This window comes from Rhopalosiphum maidis, chromosome 3 (assembly GCF_003676215.2).
Source record: "Rhopalosiphum maidis isolate BTI-1 chromosome 3, ASM367621v3, whole genome shotgun sequence".
Classification (NCBI taxonomy): Eukaryota; Metazoa; Arthropoda; class Insecta; order Hemiptera; family Aphididae; genus Rhopalosiphum; species Rhopalosiphum maidis.
Window position 1 is genome coordinate 30,463,928 of NC_040879.1, and position 24,992 is coordinate 30,488,919.

At 26.4% G+C, this 24,992-nt stretch overlaps 1 protein-coding gene across 1 annotated transcript in view; it reads right to left on the bottom strand.

Annotated features, from left to right (window-relative positions):
- LOC113557497 (nose resistant to fluoxetine protein 6-like) overlaps positions 1–24,992 on the bottom strand; it is a 61,193-nt gene that overhangs the window by 1,919 nt on the left and 34,282 nt on the right. Inside the window, exons 3-12 of the mRNA XM_026963055.1 lie at positions 22,915–23,141; positions 14,200–14,411; positions 13,543–13,622; positions 13,261–13,454; positions 11,341–11,501; positions 9,490–9,658; positions 6,871–7,064; positions 4,730–4,859; positions 3,428–3,617; positions 1,041–1,183 (exon numbers count right to left, since the gene is read on the bottom strand). Coding sequence (XP_026818856.1) covers positions 1,041–1,183; positions 3,428–3,617; positions 4,730–4,859; positions 6,871–7,064; positions 9,490–9,658; positions 11,341–11,501; positions 13,261–13,454; positions 13,543–13,622; positions 14,200–14,411; positions 22,915–23,141 — 1,700 coding nt within the window. The remainder of the gene's footprint in view (positions 1–1,040; positions 1,184–3,427; positions 3,618–4,729; positions 4,860–6,870; positions 7,065–9,489; positions 9,659–11,340; positions 11,502–13,260; positions 13,455–13,542; positions 13,623–14,199; positions 14,412–22,914; positions 23,142–24,992) is intronic.

Below are 24,992 nucleotides of genomic sequence, written 5' to 3' on the forward strand. Positions count from 1 at the left end.
GCTTTGTACACAAATTACAAATACATAAATATATAATGTTGTCAATAAAAATTAGGAAATAAATCGGGGATTTTTTTTCGTTTAAAATTAAATTATTGATATAGGTAGTAGGTGCACATAACATTATGAGCAATTTATGCGAATATATAATATTCTCGCGTCTGGTCGAGTATGCAAAACTGAATATTGTCAATTTAAAATATTCAGACTTTTTGAATCGAAATAGAAATAGAATAGATGTTTTGTTGAGTACAAATGTTGATATTGTGAAAAAACTAACAGTCATGGCCGTTAGTCACTCTTTAATAACCGTTATAAGTTATATTATACAGATCTGACTTGAAATCACAATTTAAACTATTTAATTATAAAATAATACCTATTCTGTTAGTTATAAATATTTCTTTCTTGTTTACTTGAGTGGCTTTTTATTTTGTTATTTTTTTTTTAAGTAATAGGTAAAGTTAAGTATTTAAATATAATTTCAATAATTATTTTGTGATATTGTATTTAAAAAAATACGAAATAAATAAATGCCAGAGTATTCTGGTTCGTCGAATTTTTCTCTTTAGACTTTTCTGTTAGTTTTTCTCGACAAAATTTAAAAATATACTTAATCGTGATAGGTACAATTATTTGTACGATTAGAAAAATTCCAACACTGAATAGCTCTGACAGTTTTCGAATAAATAAACAACATTTGATTACTTTTGGGGGTATAATGAGGCGCAGATTATAAGACATAACTGTAAGTTCTCTTTCTACGATACCTATTTGCTATTATAATACCTAATCACATAAATACCCTGTTGTTTATTTAACAGTTTAATGCCTTTTTATAACTGACCATAACAAAGTAATGTATCTATATATCACTACACAGAGATTACTCATATTTTCGACGACGAAAGTTTAAACGCATAAACGAATATCAAATACGTGAGGTGTCTAATGCATAAGTGATGGCCGATGGGAGTAAATGTAAATCAGGCTAGTAAACTAGACAACTATTTTGAGTACATAAAATATATTATACTTACAATCAATCCAAAACTGTATTCCAACGCTGAACGATGGCTTCCGACGTTGTAGAAAAATACAGGAAATTGTGTCAAGTAGAACGTGTAGGATAGCCGTGTGCACACGATAAATCCTTTCCATGAAAACATCGAAGATACAACACCTAAAATAAATATATAATAATAATAATATACGAGTAAAATGCGATGAAATGATTATAAACAATAACCATTTGTAAATTAAACATCTAAGTATGTGTAGGTTACCTAATACCTATATAAGCATAGGCACGGGGAAAAACTTAAATAATACGAACCTGTCAATAAATAACCTGATATACTTCAGGGCTGTGTTACTACATTGTCTATAGATGTAAACGCCAAAAAGAAAATTGCATAATTACAAACTATCTGTATTATATAAATACCACAAATACAAGTTACAACTATAGTTAACTTTATTTGGACGAAAATCGAGATAAATGTTTGAAATATAACTATCACTAATTAATACGAATTTCTTTTCATCTGTTATAGGTTGGGTAATTTATTTTCAAGTTGTCACAGGCAAATTCACACAACGAAAGTGACGTGTCTGCAGTTTAATTTATTAAAAGAACATTTATTCATTATAATTTATAAATGATTAATGCGGATAATAATTACATATTGTTCTGTATAATTATTTATGCATCTATGAAATAATATGTCAAAATACAAAGGACAACGTTAAAAAATTAACAAAATATAAAATTAACAAAAGATACAAAGAGGAAAGAGACAATAATAATTATTCATGGCTATCTATTTTTTAATAAAAATAGTTACTAATTAGGAATTACAATAACAACAAAAGTTTTATATATTTCCTTTTTTTTTTTTTTGTAGCGGCTTCTATGATTTGATTCTAAAAATGTTATTGGTTAAGTACGTAAAATACTCTAAGAGATAAAGTTGATACAAAAATAGTATGCAAGTCTGCGCAACCTAATTATTTCAAACTCGAAAAAAAATATTTAAAATGAACAAGACGAATAGGTTTCTAGGATAAAAGTTATCAGTTGGATACTACCTATAGTAAAATGATTACTGAAAATTGTTAAGTCAAATGAGAATTGCATCACTATTTGAAAAACCGAATTCAAATATATTAATTTGTAGCGAAATTATTTATTAGGCCATTTGGGTTACGTATATTTTTATAAACCCACAACTGAATTGAATATAATAGGTACTTTAGTCGAATAAAATAAATATAAAAATATATGTGGAAAAAATAGCACAAGGTAGTTTGGTTACGAATAAATATATGTTTTCTGACTCATTACAGCCCACAGGCTGTTATAAAAAAACAAGCGGCGAGCATGATAGGTACTAATTTAAAAAAAAACATAAATGTTCGATTTATATACTACGGCTATTGGTCTAAGTCGATATTTTTGTTTTCAAAAAAAAAATGTTATGTTTAATTATTTTATAAAACAGTGTTATTTCTAATAAAAAATCTGTATATTTTTTACAAAAATTGTATAAATATACGTAGTATATTAGGTATATACCAAAATATTTAATCAACCAAAATACTCCGATGCAACTGATTGACGATTGTGAAATTAAAGATATACAGATTATCATAGAAAAAAAAAATTTGCAATAATAAAAAAATAGTATCCAAATTTTTAAAATACAAATATAGTTATATAGCCACTTATAGACATTATATTATTATTATTACGTATTATTTGTTATAGGTACACAGCGAGTTATTTATTTAGAAGTGAATCCTATTATTGATATTTTGAGAAGTATTACACGTATTTTGTTTTTACTTCTATCAGTCCTATCTCATTATTATGTTATTAGGTGAAACCACAATTAAACATTCTTGATGTATTTTGATGCAGATTTAATTTTATAATTTGAAAATTACACATTCTGTGTATGACGTGTGCGACGTTTTTCGTTGGTTGTCATTGAAGAAAAAAAATGACCATTAAATATACTTTTGTATTTCTAATATAATACTGGAGATTCCTTGGAAACATGACTTAGGTACAAAAATAAAAATGAAAAGTTGCACTTAAAAATCTCGAAACATGTTTTGGGATTATTTTTCAAACTGTTTTAATTGTAAAAATACGAAATTATTGAAGATAATAAGTGTCGGTTACGTTATATAATTTTCTTGTACATGAGCCACGAGAGTTTTCCATGGGGTCAGGGATTATAATTTTATAATTTGTTATGGTAGTCTTACACTTTCATTTATATTTCATGAAAATTACTAGTGAACTGAAATTACTAAATAATTTTGGCGATTATGTCAGTACCCGCCCTTGGTTGCATATATTATAGAACTTTGTCCTACTGTAGTGCCACAATAATTATTTATTCAAACAATAACGTACCTCCATTGCCCGTGTACGAAACAAATATTATCCAACTGAAAAATATGCACCAATATATTGGTGCGAAAGCCGCATAGTTGGCGGCATCGCTGGCGTTATACACATAATCGATGTCACCCATTTTAGCCGGGTGTATAAATGCTTCGTAGAAGAATACAATAGCGATGATCCATCCCAACTTGAGGTGGCCCTAAACGAAAAAAATCGTTAAAATATTATTTTATTTCTGATAAAAAAAAAATAATCTTAGCAATTTCTAAGTTTCTATAAACATTTTTAACTAAATACACACAATATATTATATTTAAACTTTTAAGTGAATCCGACCAATAACATAATAATACATCTGGCTAATATAATACAATAAAATATCTATATTAAAAAAAATCTATGTTAAACAATAATTTATGTTATTACAATAGATTGCTGACCAAGATGTACGACAAATGAATAGTTATTAATACCAAAAAAGTTGCAATGGTCAATGGTAATACTAGTATGACAGTATTAGTATTAGTCATTACTATTACGATAAATTTGTAGAAAAATGTAGTATTTTTACATTTTACTTACTGTAAGACATAGCTTCTCTAATACAAAGTTTGAACTAGATAAGTACTAACGAATTCAATATTAAAACTTTTATTTAAGCATTTTTGGTACCTTTGATCTATTATGTATTTTTTTAACATTTTTAAGACATTTTTTATTACTTTTATTAATATTTTTCATAATTTTCGTCATTTAAAACTATTTGTATACATTTTATAAATTATTTTTTTAATTTTTGTCTTGAAAATATAGTACTTGATAATTTTTTATTAAATTCAAAATATTTCACATTTTTATTTTATTTAAGTTATGATTCTAAAGTATACTACTTATAATACAGCTTACCCTTATTTTTTTCGAAATTTAAGTGTATTGTAATGTATTAAATTCACAGCCTTATTCATCAGTCATTATAGTCATTACTCTCTTCATTATAGACTAAAGTACCCATTGACACTGATTTCAAATTCTATAATTTATATTTTTAATCATATTCTATATATTATCTGAACAAATGCAGAATGCAGAAATTATGGAAATTGGTTTTATAAAGTGTATATCGTTTGAAAAAAAAATAAAGTAATATTTTTATGACCAGTCACCGCCATACAGCCATACAGGTATAGGTAGGTAATTTAGGTGCAATATAATCTAAGCGATCACTACAACACGATGATCGACATGCCGAGTATATTATTATTTATTATAAAATATGATTACCTATATAAAAAAAAAAATAATCATACTTACGCTTTTCAATGGGTAATTTCTTCCTACGTAGCGCAGGCAATAACCCAATAAAATTCCCATGATGTACACAGTCAACCTGTGAGTGGGCAATATGTATGAATAATCGGCGGTGTCGTACATTTGCGAAACCCTGTGGACGCGACGAAAAAATAGTTATGTATTATTATAATATTTATCTACACTATATAACACTAAGAGCTGTGCCTGTAAGCGAAGGAGAGAAATAGTTTCAGTGGAACGAAAAAGTCTGCACAAAATGTTGGGATACCACATTAAAATATATATTACATTTACTTGTGTATTTCTTTTTTAGCTTTGGTGTACGGTTAACTGTATATAAAACATTAGCTTTTCTAAAAATACGATTACCTTGGGGTGCTAATGATAGTTAGGCACAGTGCTGATTATATTATGAGATAGTATTATTGTTAATACTTAATAGGTTTTTGAAAATATACATATATTAGACCTGGCACCTGAGATTTGATTGAAATTTGAAATGTATAAACGAAAATGTATTTTATAAATAATTTATAACTTGTTTGAATCGACTTAATTGTTTTTTTTTTATTATCTTAAATTTTATTTTATTTTAAGTTTTTTCTTCAACGTTTACAATAATATTATATTCTTACGATTACCTATAGGCTATAATACGGTGTTTAATAGAGTAATTGAAGAGCAGAAGGAAAGTTAATTAATTTTATATGTAAAAAAAAACATTTGTTCATTTTTTAGCACCTTTTAACTTAACAAAAAAGGATAATTTTAAGAAAATTATTGATAACATGAACTAGTTTATGTTTTGTATTAACTTTCCAAAGTTTGATTATAATATATGCTATTGAAGACATTGTTCGTAAGTGGTTCATTCCTTCCCAATATTTTACTAAATAACATTTCCTTTCTCACGAAATTCAGCTCTTCAGATATTGATATCTTGATGATCCATCTCTTCTCTTACTAGTTAAGTAAAGTGCCTTCACGGCTTCACGCTTTACTCACAGTCAGAGCCCAACTTAGGAATTTTGGGGCTCGGGTCTAATTTTTTGATGGGGCCCCAAAATTAATTATTATCTAAATTCTAAATTATCAATTTAAATTATAAGTGCAGTCTTTTTGGTATATGGATTTTTTATATTCAATTTATTTTATAAGATTATAAATAAATTATACCACAAGTCTATAAGTAATAATTAATGACGATTAATATAAATAAAACGATAAAATTAAATTATAAATATAAGTAAAAGAAGTGTAGTCGTGTAGATACAGCTTTTAATTTAAACAAATGTTAACTGATATACATCATGTACATTGTACATAAAGTCAAAATGGTAATGCATTTTTCAATATAGTCAATGTAAATAAAAAAAAATTTACATGATTTAGAATTTAAGACAACGGGTTTTTTTCCAGATTTTAGTTCACTAAACTTTTGAATTAGATCTGAAAAATCAAGTATGTTAGTTACTTCGTTTGCACTGTTGATAGTTTTTAAAAAATCGTTAATTTAGATAACTTGCTTACTGCGTCTACGGCCTCCTTCATTAATTTTCGTTTTATATAACCACAAACCACTGAGATGAATTATTTTTTCTCAGACATTTTCAAATTTCAATAGTTTTTGGCACACACTACTACACTAGTAACGAACAAAACTCACAAACTTGACTAAAAACTAATTTAATAATTTAATGTCACTACGACAGTCGACGAAATATTAATAACTAATGTACCGATTGTACTAATGATGCAAAACTGACCAACAAAATGTATGTAAAGATAAACTATAGACTGAAAGGTAAACTACCTACGTAAGCAATAATATCATACAATTTCACAGTGCCACTTTAATAATTAAATATCAAAGGAGTCTGGAGCTCTAAATAATATCGGGGCCCGGGGCTGCAGCCCCCCTAGCCCCCCTTTAATTTGGGCTCTGCTCACAGTTAAACTATTTTTCATATTCCTCTCTACTCAACCAATTATAAATGAGCTGATTAATCGTTTAATGAAACTAGCAAATGAGAATCTTCTTTCCTTAACATATAAATTCGTAAACATCGTATATCTAATAATTATATAACAAAAAAAGCAAAAAGCATATTATTAAATATAAAATAATATGCATTATTTACGAGCTTCCAAAATTGATAAACAAGTTCAATTTTTTCGTTAACGTCACGTAATAACGAAGTCCCGTTGAGATCGTTGCCAGCCCTACGAGTGCCACCATACTTTTTCTAGGCCATTTCCACAGTGTCCACACAAGCAGCGGAGATATCATGAATAGCTGCGAGTCAATTCCAATATGATGTGTATGAGACAAGCACTGCAAAATTCACGTTAAATTTATTACATTAAAAGTATACGAGTACGCATATGTTAATATTATAATTTATAAATATTATACTTATATATATCCTACAATTACTATACACATATAGAGCGGAGAGGATTGATATTACCCTAAAAATAACCCTCCCCCTATAAGAAAAAATATTTTAATGTTCACATGACAATAATATTGTCTATATCTGTGGTTCTAAGCAATTTTGATGTGTCCCATAGTGTCTGTAAAAACGTTTTTTTTTTTCAGATTTCAATGTTATTTATAATACTCTCTGATCTTTGTGTGCTGTCATTTATTTTGATTTAAATTAAAGTGTCGTATTGGAAATATTGTTGAGAACTATTGGTTTGTATAAAAATATTATTTTGGAAAATATTAATTTTTTTAATTTAATTATGTTATAATTTTCAAGAAAATAATATTACAACATATATAATATAAATTTTTTAATAGTTAGTTGAAAAATAAGATATTTTTTAAGAAGAGTAAAATGTATGTTCAATTTTAAAAAAACTAAACCTACACTTATCTTTAAATCTATACTTTTATTGAATTAACAACATCTGGTATAAGAATAGAACATAAAAGAGTCAGTAAATTTTTAAATAATTGGAGCAGAAAAGTCATTGCACTATAAATACTTAAATATATTTTAAATTAATTGCATCATAATAGTTACTCATAATAATGTATACTAGTATACTCAATATGAAATGCTTAAATTACGTCGAAGAATTATTTATAGTGTTATTTATAAAAAAAATTATGTAAATTAGATATTATTTCACAATATATAATTGAAATACCAATTAGTCAATTATAAAACATACTTATATAATTATCAGCTATTATGTAATATATAACCATATTTAATAATCAAATCTACCAAAATTTAAAAAAATATTCTGAAATTACTAATGACTAATGAGTAAATACGAGTACATTAATAAATTCACTCTGCAACATATAAATAATATTATTTGTTCGTTATTATTTAATCGCTACATGAAACTTATCTATATTTTTATTATTTATTAACTACTAAATCGATGTTCAATTTTTAAACTTAAAAAAAATATTCTGCTAGGGAATATTAAATGAAAAATGTTTGTTGTAATTCAAAAAAGTAAAAACTTTTAGAATGATAAATGATAATAAAAAATAAACCATATTTTTTAAGATGTATTCAATAACTAAAGCGAGATGGTAAACTATGACTAAGTTAAACTTTTAGTAAAATGCCACGTGTAAGCTATAACGAAAAAAATATAATAAAAACTGCGATAAAACAGATAAGATACATTATACTAACTGCGATAATTTTTTTTTATAATTTGGAGATGTTGCTGATTCCAAACGAAATTTAAAGTATCGGTACTTTGATAATTTTGTGGTGTGTGATGTCAGCAAAAAAAGTGCATACTCATGCCAGTAAATTAAATATGTCTTTATATGTTTAAAATTAACAATAAAAGTAAAAGTTTTGTTAAATCAGTTTTATTTAATATGGAATTTATATTGATATTTAGCTAGAAAAGCAAACAATAATTAACATAAAAATTTAAATTTAAAATGTAGTATAAAGCGAAAAAAGTGGTAATACAACATGGATATGTAGGTACTTTAGTTAATAGTATAAATCAAAATAATGTTATCAAAAAATATTATTGGTCCTTCCATAACCATGAACAAGATCCTGAAATTAAGTATTCAGCCGTAAGAAATAGAAACTACTTTAAAAAAAATTTGAAAAAAATATTAATTAACATTGATTTAAATTAGTAAGTAATAACTTTTAATTTACTATCGTTATATACTTTTATACTTATGATTTTAAAACTACATTTTTTAAAATACATAATTAATATTATTATTTTTTTTTTATGTAATTTTATCAAAGATATTGTATAATAACAAAATATGATCGCAGTTAGTATAATATATTTTTTTCTCATGGTTGGCAAAAACATTGATTTTTAAAAAAAGTTTACACAGCAAGAGAATACCGTTCCTCGACAAAATAATTTCCATGTACTTATCTGACCTGTTTATTTAGCTACATGTGCACAAATCACATTGTAATATATAATATAATATTCACGAGAAATGTATAAAATGCCTGGTAATATTATCTAATTGACTAATTCTCATTAAATTACATTACCAAGATCATAACATGATTTACCTTTTGCAAGTCAATGATATTTACGTTTAAGACATTAAATTTCAATACGCTGTATAGCTATATAATATTATAATGTATATATTATATTTATAGTTTGTTATATTAATATATATATAATTGTATACTATTATAAATAATATTTTCAACTTCTTTTAAATTTATTTAAAGTATGTAATATATTACTAGGTATATATTACAAGCATCCCTATTTATTATTACCATATTTTTGAAGCCAAAGTAATTGTGGATAAACAAGAAATTTCTCCACCACGTCTTTTCGCAAATGTCGGCGTGGTGTTTGACCACTAGATTCCATTGCGGGCCGGAGCCCAAATTCGGCAAGATCAATGTGCAAAATAATATGATGGCACCCATCGTCGGCACCAGTCTGTATCAAATGATAAATAATAAATAAAATTATGATTTACATAAATTTCGTATTTTATTATATAAAAGATATAATTTTGGTGAACACACGGTGTTAGTGACGCATTGTTGGGCAAGGTAAGCAAAGCATAGCCTCGCCTAACGCCTTTATAATAAGAGATAAAAAAAGAAAAATATGAATATTTTTTCAACAATTATGTATTATTTAAAATTGTCTAGAAATAAATTTTTTTAAAGTTGTAATTAACCCAGAAAATTATAAATACGATAAAAAAACAACTGTGACGCCGTGTGGCCATTGCGGCTTCAATGATCACATCCCATTAATAAGGGGAAACATAAATTTTTCTCAAATTCACCAGTAAAAATAAAAATTTAAGATTGCGATGAGAGTAAAAAATTATACGATACAATAAGGGAGAAAAAATATCTGATACAAAAATAAACGTTAATTTATCGATCAGTTAGCAATATAATTCTTAATGACAACATTTCATACAAGAAAAGTCAATGTAATATCCAAATTTGAATAATTTTATCACATTAATCTTTATTATAATAAATATTTCTTATCTCAGTATCAATTTATAAGACTGTGCACTGTAGTCACGGTTATAAATAAATAAATTATGTTTTAAATAACCGTGTTTATATAGGTTATCTATGAAAATATTTTTTTTTCCAGGAATTTTGGAATATCTTCCTCACCACTAAAAACACATTTTAATAACATAATTATTTAGCTTGAAAGGGGTACGTTTTTTATAATGTGTGAGTATAAAATGTATACTATAAACCATTATCTGGGTTATCCTTTCGGGCTAAGTGATGTAGGGGATCGAATGAGGTACTTATACGAGTGACGAGTATGTGCGCATTACGAACATTTCTCAGTGAGCAATGTCAAATGTTCTTACACTGTATATACCTAACTAAAGTTATCACAACGCAATATAAGTTTTATTGATTAAACTAGTAACTAAAGCTCAGTGCTCGGGATTAAATGTGCGAAAAAACAATTTATAACGTGTAATAATGTAAAAGGAATTAATTTTTTTATACAATTTGATGTGTTTATAATTTATATTCAAATTATTTTAAAAAAGATAGTAAGTAATTATTTTTACGTTTTAGTCTGGAAAAGAAACCATTATATGTTTTATATACAAAAAGTAATACTATTGTTATCCGTCGGTGTATTTCTCGAATATTTATCTATTTCGATTTAATTATATTCATTGCGTGAACAACACGACTTCATATTTTATTAGATGTAAATCGATGAAAAATTGAGAAGGTATTTAATAATGTAAATTAGTCCTTAACCTGCTCTTGTCAACAGTTCTAAGTCGGTATAGTATAACCAACCCCAACGAGAATTTTTCAAATATCATTATGAAATTTAATTAAATGTAATACGTACACTAAGACATGAAGTAAAAAAATTTAATTAATCGTTTTTAATTAATTTATTATTTTATAAACATTGCGTGAGAAATATCATTAATTAATCTCAACAAAGCCTATTCAGTTTAAATAATTCCATGAAAAAAAAAAATGTATTAAGCTTTGCTCGCTTTGAGTTATAGAAATATTATTAATGATAATTACTTATGACTTAAATAGCTTCCCGAGCAAATCAGTCTTTGTTGTTATTTATTATATTGCTAATGGATTACGTACCTTGCAAATCTAGAAATTAATTCTTTGGGCAAATCGATAGTACCCCTTCGATCTAAATGCCTCAAGAATGAAATAGTAGTCAATAATCCACTCATGAATATGAAAGGATCTGTGTAAAGACTCGCAGCTCGAGCTATTACTGTCCATTGTTTTCCGAGATGCTAGAACATATTTCAAAAAATAATACAGGTCTGTGATAACAATTACATTTTAAATACATTTTTTATCGAATGGTATTAAATATTACACGCAGGATAGACGATTTAATGATTAGGTATTTTAACGCTGAATTTTCAGTTATTATAAAAAGTATTAACTTAATTCAATTTTTTTTATAGTTTAAGATACAACTACTATAATATATACTATTATGATTGTAACATTATTCTATTATCAACATTTTAGGTCCCAACTCCCAAGAATGTTGATAATCGGCAATATAGCTGATGGAGATCGTCTTACGCACTACTACACTAGAATCTAGTGTATAAATGTCTAAGACTAAATTAATGATTTAAAATTCAACATTCAATACAATTCAAAATTATTGTGTTATTAATGATTTTGTGAAAAAAATCAAAATTAGCAAAATAATTTTTTTTTTTGTTTTGAGCTAATATATTTTAACATTTGTATATTTTCCTTATTATTCATTACTACATGCAATTTAACGGCAAGCAATATTGCTAAGTTCCGAATCATACTTCACTTATCACAAGTATGAACCTTAATTTAAGTACCCCTATGTTCCTTGTCTTTTAATTTAAAATACCTGTTTAGTTACTATTTAACCAATGTAATTTTACTTTTTAAGAATTTAATATAATTTTACATTATTTTTCTTATTTTTCATTACAACTTGTGCAATAAGCTACATATTATAACGCATGCATATATTTTATAAATCTTGTTTATGTGGTAGCTACGTGTATACTTGACGAACGATAAAAAAATAAAATTTATTTCATAAATTGTTAATTTGCAAAAATAATGATATTCTTTGACTTTTTAATTGTTTCTTTATAACAACAATGACACGATTATACAATGATTGTTGGGGGGTTTTTCCTATTTAAAGTTAAGTATACGCCATACGCATTGAACGACGCGAAACGCAGAACAACGGGCCAAGGTGAAATCGTCAAATCGTCGTGATTAAAAAAGCGCTTTTCCTGGTGATTCATTATACTAATGCATACACGTATACTTATACTGGAATTGTTTCGGTTACTTCCCCGTGCGTTAGTCTCACGTTTGAATTTGCAAACAGAAGCATTAAATGCTAATTGTGCGTCGTCATCGCTGACGGGTGCTACCGGAAAATATCATGACAACGATATAACAATATTAGTAGGTACTTACGCAAAATAAGTATAAAATGTACAATATTGTTTGTTCGTTTGGGTCCATTTTGTTTTGTTTTTAGAATCATTAATTTTAATCTTTTTTTTTATCTAACTATTATTATCTGTCCGTCTTTTCACGGAAAAAATCTTTTTTTTCGTGTTTAAGGCATATTAATAAAAAGTTCAGTATTTTTATTTTTATTTTTTGCCGCTGCATAGAAATATTATACTTATTTATTATTAACTGTAGTATAATTATTTTTTTACACATATAATCATTCCACAATTGATAGTAGTTATATTAAATCACAGAACAAAAAATATTAAAAAAATAATAGGAAAGTGTGAGCAGATTCAGCCATTCAGGTACTTGATAGTGAATCTGTTGGCTCTTTTAAATAGAGACCACTATAAGCTTACACTTTAAACAAAAATCAGTAACCTCCGAAAAATAAATCGATAAAACCTTCCTCGTCGAATTACGAATAATCTTAAATCAATAATCGTCATTCGTCATGCACATATCTACGTATCATTTTATATAATCATTAACCATATATTATATAAGCATTACCTCTGTCATAGCGGTCCTGTTAGAATACGGGTTGAAGAACATTGCCATCGACTTATGAGACGCTAGAAGCATGAAAGCGTTCAGCGCACGGATCCCGTGAATTGACCTGATATCTTCAGGTGATTCATTAACGCTCAACAGCTGCCGGACATTCCTTATCAACGAAAACGAGTATATTATTTTGGAAATGTTACCTAAAAAATTCACGTAAAAATCAAGCTTATGTCAATAATCGATAACAACAGTGTGTTACAGCGACCACATTTTCTGTGGTATACTCACTTTTCGAATCCTGTAACATATTGTACTTATCCATAATGGTAGACAACATTATGATCACAATCAAAATTCCAAATGCCGACCTGTAATTTTATATATTTATATATATACAATATAGGCACGCGTTTGTCATTATTATTATTATACCATGATTCATATCATATCTATGTTTCATAAAATCATAACATAAACATAGCCTAACTGATTTCGGTGCATGTTTTTAAAAGTAATAATAAAGAATTTCAAGTTTTTAAAAACTATAAAATTTAGAAAAAAATACATTTTCAGAAAATATGCGTCTTATGATAGTACATAGATAAAGATAATTTGAAATAATACTAAATTGAAAAAATATATAGTAAATCACAATAAATTATATGATTTGTGTAGCAGGTTTTTGAAAGTAAATTAAAACATATTATTATTAATCAAATATTTTTGTATATTAAATTAGGATACGATTTAAAATATAAATTTTAAAGTTATGTCATCATTTCATCAATTATCAAAGAAAGATAATAAGCCAATTCGGTTTGATACAATATAACAATAGAATATTATAGAATATATAAACTTCATTATAAAATGAATATCAGTCTAAAGTTTATTGAAAATATAATACGAAAAAATTCACAAGGTGTTTTCGTCTTTTGAACTTACATTGCGATCAACGAACCCGTCGTCGGCACGATAGATGGTCTAAACGTCTGACACATATCCGGATCAACTTTAAGACGCAACTTTATTTCAGTTGTATCAACGTACTTTGACAGCAACAAGTACATTTCTTGTTCGATGTCAGCTGGAGAACAGCTGGCAGGCGTGCAAACAGCCCAGTTCATGGTGGAAAACCTCGGGACACGATGGCCGGGCTGAAAGACAAATTTATGTCTCAGTAAATTAAAAAATTAAAATAATTTATGTATTAATGATAAATATATCATTGGTATATGAAGACTGAGTCAAGTAAACTTAGTTACATCACAATATCTTTATGTATATTTGCATACCGCTTATTAACAGAGCATCGAGAGACAAAAACTAGAAGTGATGAGAAATGTGAGACTCATATAATACATAATTTTCAGAGTACATACCTATGTCTTATACATATTATTATACCCTTAAATTGGTTATAATTTATATTTAAATGGTGTCATTATATTGATTAAATCTTCAATATACTTACCATCATTCCATCCTACCTTAATTCTCACATAATATTTATCTGTATGTTTATAATTTGTAATAATTATAATAATAAAAAATAATGTAACAATTAAGAAAAAAATCGATAAATATGGGTTGTTAAGAGAGAGCCTTCTCTATAATAACAAGAATTGTATTAAAAAATACTTTATACACACAACTGAACTATACTAAATTATATAATTTATACGGGATTTTAAGATTTTTATGACTTTTACATATTATGCATACCTATTATAGACTAATTTATAAATCAATTTGGCAAGACGCAGAAGCGTCTCATTTTATTTTTCATATTTTTACTTTTTTAGGTATCAACGAATTTTTTGATGTTTAACAACATTTTCTATTTTTTTTTTTTTTTAATATTGCCTTATACTATCAATAAATTTTAATATTTTATACATTACTTGTCATATTTACCATCATTCTTAAATTATTATAAGGATTTTTCAACAAAATTATGTATACCTAATATTTTATATTTATAAGATTAACCTAACCGCGTATTTCTACTCTATTCTATTAATCTATTATAAAAATATAATGTTAGGGCATATTTGCGTATTTTTAGTTTTTAAGGTCATAAACATCCTAATTCTAATAATATATTACCTATGTAGTTAAAATAAAAATTACCCACCTATACACGTTTCTCGTTTGCTGTATGTTCGTCATTCGACGCGTGAAAAATGAATAATTATTTCCCTATTTAAGACCAGATACTGGAAAACATGTAATTGGTTTAAATTGCCTTGAAGTTACTTTAATTTTTAAGCAGGACTTTTATGAGAATTCGAATCACAGGTACCTAGTTAAATTATAGGGAGTGACAGTGACGAATGGCTATTTGACTAAAAATATTATCATTATATATAATATATAAACCCATTGTTGAGCTACTACAATAAGAACTTTTTCGAATAATATACGCATTGCTTGACCTCAAAAAATCTAAAATTAATTACTATTCCTCGATAGAGTAAATTTTGTTTAGATGAGATCATAAAATATATAATGAATTTCTGATTAGGTACCTAGTTTCTTATTACTCAGCGTTTCTGAAGGTTTCTTATAGTCGAATTTCCAAATTATAAACACATCAACATAATATATATTATCGCTTGTGATGCATTTTATTTGCAAAAGGTCTATTAGGTACGTAGGTAAATATTTCCTCTGAACATTTTTATTTTTATCTGTTTTTCTTTGCACCATGCAAAACATATACCTATAATTAATCCAGGAAAGCAGAACTCAAACTCAAGATACATTTATATATAATATAATAGATACATAATTTGTTAATTTTTGTTTATCAACTTGAAGCTTAGACCAATTAGTATGCTGGTTCATATAAATAAAATATTTAATACACAATAAAAAAGAAAGAATTAGGTTTTGAGAATTTCTATCAAACTATTTGTTTGGTCTTCTTATACGCAAGTTATGAAACAAAATTAATTTTCATTTAAATTACGTATGTATAAGACATGAATATTATTTATTTGTTTTTTTCAAGAATATTATTAATTAAACAGTATATAAAAACTGTTTTTCTTTTTGTAGCCATAGTCATATTCATTTACACGTTTATGTCAGAAAATTAATTTTGTCGGGAGCAATATATTATGTAACATTGTAGCCCTGGTCGACTTCGGCTTGTGTTGTACACGTCAAACGTAACTGAAATAGCTCACTTTCTGCCGTTTCCATACAATATACTATATTGGTAAAGTCCCTTTACAGAGTATCCCGTGAGGATTTACCCATTGCGATATCTCCCGAAATAATGGACATATCATGATTTTTATTTTTTAATAAGTTTCACAGTGACATGAACTACAACTATATCACTTTTAATTTATTTTAATGTTTTGGTAAAAAAGTTAAAAAAAATATATATTTTTACTTAATTATTTTCATAAAAATTGAAGATAGCCATTTTGTAGAGTTAATTTATCTGAAAATATTGACTTTTCAACATATTAATTTCATTAATCTCCTGATTTTTAATTTTTTTTCTAGTTTCGAGAAAATTGTGAATTACACTGAAAGCGTTCGGCAGCAATACGAGCACGTGAGCCACGTGTTTGATACATTGATACCACTATCGTGTTAAATAATTCGTAGTTTATTTCGAAATTAGAAAAAATATCAAAAATCAGGAGATTAATGAAATTAAAATATTGAAACGTCAATATTTTAAGAAAAATGATCTCTACAAAATGGCTATATTCATTTTTTTTGAAAATAATTAAATAAAAAATACATTTTTTAACTTTTTTACCAAAACATTAAAATAAATTAAAACATGAAGTATTTGTAGTTCTTGTCCCTGTGAAATTTACTAAAATTTTAAAATTATGATATCTCCATTATTTCAGGAGATATTGCAATGGGTAAATCCTCACGGGACACCATGTATAGGTACTCCAGTTGATATAGTTTCCGTAACTACCACGTCACTAGTTTATAATTTAGTACACAACGCCGTTAAATTAGTACGATTGGTCGTCGAAAATCATTTATTTTAACTGTATTATAATTTATATTATTCTCAAGAACCGTTAAAAATATTTGTTTAACTATTTAAATCATAAATGTAGTATGTATTTGCCATACCAATTAAAAAAACAGATGTACCTATTAGCATAAATAATATTGTTATTAGAATAATAAAACATGACGGTTGTCGTATAAGATTTTTATCTTTAAAAACGTGACTAACGAAACAACCGTATAGACAAACAAAGCTATATATCATACCGTTGTTATTTCATTATTTTTTAAATATTCAATTATTCTCGATAAACATCTATTATTGGCCATTTCAGTATACGATAACAGAAGCTGGTACCTATGTCACTTTTTCTAATACCACAGCATATTTTATTTTATGACGGCAAGTGTTACTATAGTTTGATATATATATATATATATATATATTACACAATCGTATCAAGATAAACAATTTTTTTCGTATAGTAAAATAATGCGTTCCGCGTGGACAAACGGCATTTGTACAAAACAATTTAAGTACACAACCATAAGCATTCGACTTCCGGGTATCTATATAACGCACGCTGCACACGTCGCGTACACATCCACTACGTAATTATATGAGTCTAAACTCTAAAACGCATTAAAGTGATATATTGCCCAAACAAATAGAATACATTAGATATTATCATATTATAATGTATATAGGTATTAGATACGTTCAGATTGTAGCACACACTACGGACATCAAAAACATTGTAAATACGTAGAAAATAAATAGAAAAACAAGCGATGAATAAATAAAGTAGGCACAGTACCGTAAATACCTCCAAAATAAATAGGTAGCCCGGTCGTAAATGCCTGTACACTATGAACTATACCAGTGTTTTCCAACTTATTTTACTCGCGGAACCTTTGCAGGAGCTTGAACGTTTTGTGGAATCCCCATATAATTTTTGTAGCTATTCAATGTTAGAATCATAATTCAAATCAAAAATATTATTAATTAGTTTATATTTTCCCAAATTTCTCACGGAACCCTTGGCACTGGCTGCCGGAACACTTATAGGTTCCATCGAACACCAGTTGGGTAACACTGACTATACACTATATAGTGACTACTGACTACAATGACTACTCCCAAGTCTGCGACGTATTTTACCTAGGATATGGTACCATGGTAGCCGGTAGGTACTAAATGCGAATGAAATAATATTATGATACTACGCGTGATCCACGAAATATAAAAAAAAATAGGTTATATGGGTAAAAAAGTTAAAATGTTAAAAATAACTTACACAAATCTATAATGTTAGCGATTAACCATAGCTTGTTACACGCGGTAGTACGGAACATACGTGTTACGTCCCGATTAGATATTATAAAGTTCAATAGTATAATTTCGTCTCTGCTATAACACTTAACACAGAAAAAAGTCGAATAAATAGCGTTTAAGTTTTCTAAAAAATCATCTAGGTACTTATAATTTTAATAAATTTTAATTTATGAAAACTAATATATGTATTTATTTTAATTATTAATGTATGTATTTTTATATATTGGATTAAACGCTGTTTTATAAATATGAACTTTTTTTATTATTATTACAATTCATGTAACTGGAAACTTTTTCATCTGAATACGCATTACACGTGTATTATTTATAAGTGTTTATTCGTGAAATATTTCATGTAAAATATTTTGTCGTTTTCCTTCTATTATATAGTGTAGCTGGTTAGAGCAGAAATAAATAGATGCATAGGTATACAAATAAATGATTCCTATGACTCTAAATAATTTATTGGTAATGACATAAAAATAAAATACAAATTTTAAGAAATAATACAAGAGAAAATGAAGAGTATTATAATAAGCAGATACATTGTTAATTTACTGTATTTATATCTCTTGTAAATATTTAAAAAATATATGTATTATTCATGAATAGTTTCATCGAAAATTTAATTACAAACATTTTTTAAATACTAAATATTTTTTTATGTGTACAATAAATGACGTACGTTACGCCAGTATTCAAAAACACTGATTTTTTTTTTTTTGTATTGATATTTTACTGAGTTAAGCTTTATTTTCGCTATTTGCGTCTAAGATGCTGAAATAAGATTAGACCTGAAAAAACAAACAAAATTCACGACTGGTTAAAATGAAAAACAATTATTCACAGTAATCAAATACCTTTTTTATTTTGAGTTCTAAATTTTATTTGTCAGCCAAACTTCTCTACACACGTATAGTAGTTATTATGATTAGGACATTAAGTATAAGGTGGCTAGTGCATACTTTAATACTTAGGCTCATCGCCAAGCTACAGGAGTTCAGAAGCGCTTAGAATAGTCAATAGTACTACACTGGTTCCCTCAGTTTTTTTAAATAATATTTTAAATTTGTAGTCATTTTAATTGTATAGATTTGTATACATTATATATAATATATATAATATATATGTGTATAATTAATAAAGTTGTATAAAAAAATTAAGTTTTAAAATATTTACCCCATTATAAAAAGTTCCTACCATCCTACCTGGGGTACCTGTGACTACTATAGTCTATAGTAGTATAGTACTGGTGTAATGGAATATCATGTGTAAATTAAATAAATACATGACAGATTGGTATAAATTAAAGAGGAATATAATATGAACAAAAAACAGTTTAACGATCCTTGTTAGGTAATTTTTTTTTTGTTCTTAAAATAATTTGGCTGTAGGGCATTGACATTCAGTTGATCACGTCTAATTATAGATTCTGAGCGGGTTCCCAAAACTTTTCAAAATAATCGGGAAAAAAAAAAACCCAAAAATTTTTAAGAAAACTAAGTTTGTGGTAAAATAAATTTTGGTTTTTATTGTAATTCTTAACTATAAAGACTTGAACATTGAAATATTCATAATATTAACATGATATACATTTCAAAAAATATTATATACTTTTTTATATATTTATAGGCTCTTTTGTTTTATTTATAGATATTTAAAATATTCTACCCTTTAATTTTGATTTGTGTATGATAAAAATTGCGTTTTTTATTAAAAAAGGTTGAAAGTTTAAACAAGGTAAGTAAATATAAATTGTTCAAAGTGGGAAATATTAATAGTTGTTGAAAATACATAGTCAACTTTTTTTTATAAGCGTTTAAAGTTAAAGTTTTTATGAAAATCATGAATATTTGTAAACTATTTGTAGTTAAAAATGTATACAATTTTAGATTTTAACACCTAAATAATCACTTATTCAAATATTCAAAACACTATTTTTCACTAATTACAAACATTTAATTTACGGATTATGAAATATATTATTTAAAATATAAAAAAAATATATTTAATAATAATATTTTTAAATCATAAAATTAGATCAATGTCATTCATCTAATTAGATCAATGATATCGATCATCATTGGAAAACTCTGTTATATTGGTATGCCAGTATGCCACTGACCCTTATGATAATAATTTGTTCACCTTTGTAAACAACACGCCAAGTTAGGTATTTATTTTCCATTCAATAATATCTCAAAAAAATAATATCAGGATTTGAAATAAATCATAATTCTCAATATATATTATATATATGGATAATATTGACACAATCGTATTAACTGGTTTGACATTTGTCATTTATGGTACATAGTCACATTGACTTCCCATAATAATTATTTAACTTCGGAATATGATATTAATTATACCTACTTTAACATATTATTAAAACATTTATACCACCACCGATGACATTATTTTCTTTTCGTTTTTTTTTCACGGTCGTTCGTCAATCTTGAATTGTTTGATACTCAACACGTTTATATTCAATTACGTAGGCATACTATATAGTATATACGAACCTATCTACCTAGTATTACCATATTACGAATATTATTTGATCTGTATACTTGACACGCTAAACTATGCTCGTGTGCATGAGTATAATATTTATAGCATTATAATATTATTACGTATTTATTGTTTACAGTAGACAGTAATAAACTGTAGTTACTAGTAACCATAAACCGTTTGCAATTGCACTACTTGCACTACTTGTAAAAACGGTAGTAGACAAAAAAAATAACGGCAAATCACGTTTCCATATTTTTGTAGTTGTTATACTTGTATGCTCTATATAAACTTTCCGTTTATTGAAATCTGATAATCACTCATAAGTGTTTATTCCCGAAGTTTTGTTATATTATCAAATATATTTTAAAACCCAGAGGCAATAACTATATAGCTGGTATTTTGGCTAATCCTCGACTCTCGACTGCAAAAAAAAAAAAATTGATTCCAAAAATATTTCATCAATAAAAGAAAAACGATGGAAAATAAAGCTTGCCTAGTGGTTTATATTATACTCAATATAGGTGGTAATATTCTTGAAATTTTTAAATAAAATTGAAAATATTTCTTACTTCTTTTGTTTTTTGTTAAATAATATCTATAAATGTATTCAAAAATGTAATTTGCATATTTTTTTGATTTGTAATGCACAAATGCACGATATAACTATATAAGTGCATGCAGGAATTCGACATACCATGTAGATCTAAGTACATAATACTAAAATAAATATTTTAATACAAGCATTTATATGGATACTACACGTCTACACTAACTATTTTAGATGCATTAATGTTCACCAGTAGATAGAATCATCAATCTATGTTTTCTTATATTTTTTTTTCTTTATAATATTGTAGTATATTTCATCAAACAACAATTTTTTGTGTAAAATCTGTTTTATAATATAACGTCTTAATATATATTAGTAGGTTTGATGATTTAAAAACTCAATGTTAGATAAGTTAAATTACTCGTATCGTCGTATCAAAATATAATTAAAATAACATCCGTTTTATATTTAAATAAGTACCTGGCCACCCGGGGGCTGCGATGAATTTTGTAAAGTTGTAACATACATATTTTTAATCATCCTTCGATAAAGTCCTTTACTATAAGTATGTAAACGTATGTGAAATTCCACTAAACTATATGATCAAAGAATTCGATTAATAATACGTTAACGTAATATTAATAAAAAATAAAACAATAATACCGAGTATATTATTAATTATTGCATGACTTTCAAGTCGACTGTAATACCTAACACTTGCGTAAGTCATGAATACGATGCATTTATAAGTACCTAATAGGTACTCGTACACGAATATTAAACGGAAAATATATTAATATTGCTCGAATACTACAATAGTAATTGAAAGATCATATGTAACATTGTAACACATTTTATATTAAAATACATTTAGCAAAATATAATATTTAAACTTTAAATATTATCTACCTTTAAATATAATACATCTAAAAATTATTTTTTTATAAGTATATACCTAAATAATATTATTTGTATTAAAATATGTATAAGTAATTACCTAAATTACCTATGTATTAAACATACATTAAATAACCTACAATTATTATTCTTATTCAATATTACATTCGAATGGGTACATATTGTTAAAGAATAACAAACTATTATACCGTTGTGGTCTGTTGGTAATGTATTTTAAATTTGTATTTAAATTTATTATTAACTATTGTAAAAATCAAATATATTTTGTACATAATACAACACACATCACATAACATGTTCTTATATATTTATAAATTTTAAATGCATAATAATCGGTACTTACGTCTTCTAACCGACTACGAAAAGCTGAATGCGAATGCATAAGATCAACTATGTATCTTAATTTTTCGTTCGCATTTGATGGTAATGTCATTTCCACGTACGTTAAACAATACTGTCCCTTGATTCCCAAGTTTTCATCGTTTACTTTCAAACACTGATCAAAATCTCCGAATTGGTTTACATTTCCGTTTAGAATGCCTGATGGTATTTTTGCCGAAGAATCGTACACTGCAATCAAAAACAGATATTAACTCTCGCACTCACTTATAGTCAAACACTGGTAGGTACATGATAAATACAGCAACGAGTATTTAAATATTTTACAATCACTTAACGTAAGCTATGTATTTCGGAACAATCTTAAACAGTGCCGAATTTCAAGGATGCAGCTAGAGCTATAGTTTTACAATGATAGAAATTCCTCGTGGACGAAATTGGTTCGTGGTGCCAAGTGACATCTTTAAGTTTACACATTTTATAAGTAATAATTTATAAATATGATTATAATCTACTTAAAAAACGATCGGAGATAGTAGGCCAATAAATTAGCGAACAAAATAAGACATATAAAAATGGTGTAAAATAATAAATATTAAGAATTCAAGCAGGAATAGTACATATTAATTCTGAACGTTCTTGTGCCTATGTGTTTTGGACAATCTTTTCAACATCGGCGACTCTGCTTGACTTGATTAGTTGTATACCAACTAATTTTTCATATATTTTAACGTAGAATTTTGCTACTTTTTTATATTGAAAAATGAAAAAAAAATAATTGTCCGTATCATTGAATACCAAAATATATCAATAATATGTCGTTTTTAAATCCGTTTCTTTTTTTATGAATTACTAATAATTAATGACTATTGAATGTGCAATAATAGGTCAGGAATTATCATTTGACATTTTAACGTTTTCGATAAGAATAGAACGTTTTAAATTACTTTTAATATAATATTGTATAAATATTTATTAATTTATGATCATTATTATATTCGTAATTGCTCAGGGATATATTTTTTTTATTCACTTCATTCACTTCAATAGAAAAATTGTACATTACGAGTATTATTATATTAATAAAATATATAAGGTATGAGATTCAAAACTTGAGACGGTTATTGTATAATTTTTAATTTTTTTGTTTATATCAAAAGTGTTTGATGGATACTTTGTTCATAGGTTATTATAACAATTTTTTGTTAAGTGTTTAATAATATGGTAATTTAATTTTACCATGGTAGTAGTGGTACATCATATATTAAGTGTAGTTTTGTAAAATAATTAGTGATATATCTTATAATTCAATACTCGTACACGCATTGTAATATGGACAATTTGGTTAAATCTGTGATCGAAGAATCGGCTTTATGAATAAATATCAAAATGTTTTGTATTACTATTGGGTTGGTCGATGTTTTGCTATAATAAATATTGAAATTATGTCACTATGAAATGTACTTCAACATAATTTGCAAAACACTCAGAAAGCATGAAGGTTTTTTAAGAATTGTATATGCAGTATACGTATAGGCACATGCTATATCACTTAATGGTGTCTATTGAATATTAATATAGTTACCAGCTAGCTTGGAACAGGTGGAACTATATAGGTACCTACATAAAGTATATATGTATAATATATACACAGGTGTACACGGAGTATTGCGTAGTAATGCAGTATAATAGATTGAACTTGAAAAAAACTACAGTATAAAATGCATGTTCACACACTCTAATACCGAGTAATGTTGCAAATTCCGTCCGATATAATAAAAAAAGTACCAGGATATAGCTTATACAGATTTTAGTTACCTACCTGACAGTCTGTATTAAAATAATTTGTTCTTGCAAAATTATTACAACAACGGCTTTACGTCACCTAAAGGAATATCAAAATATGTATGCGTTTATATTTTATGCACTTATTATATCATTAAAAAAATGTGCTAAATAAAAATATTTGTACCTATTAATTAAAAACAAATTATGTTTAAAAATATTTAAATTAAATTAATTCAATGAATATTTAAAAATGTGTAGGTACTATATTTCATAATAAATGTAATTAACACCTAA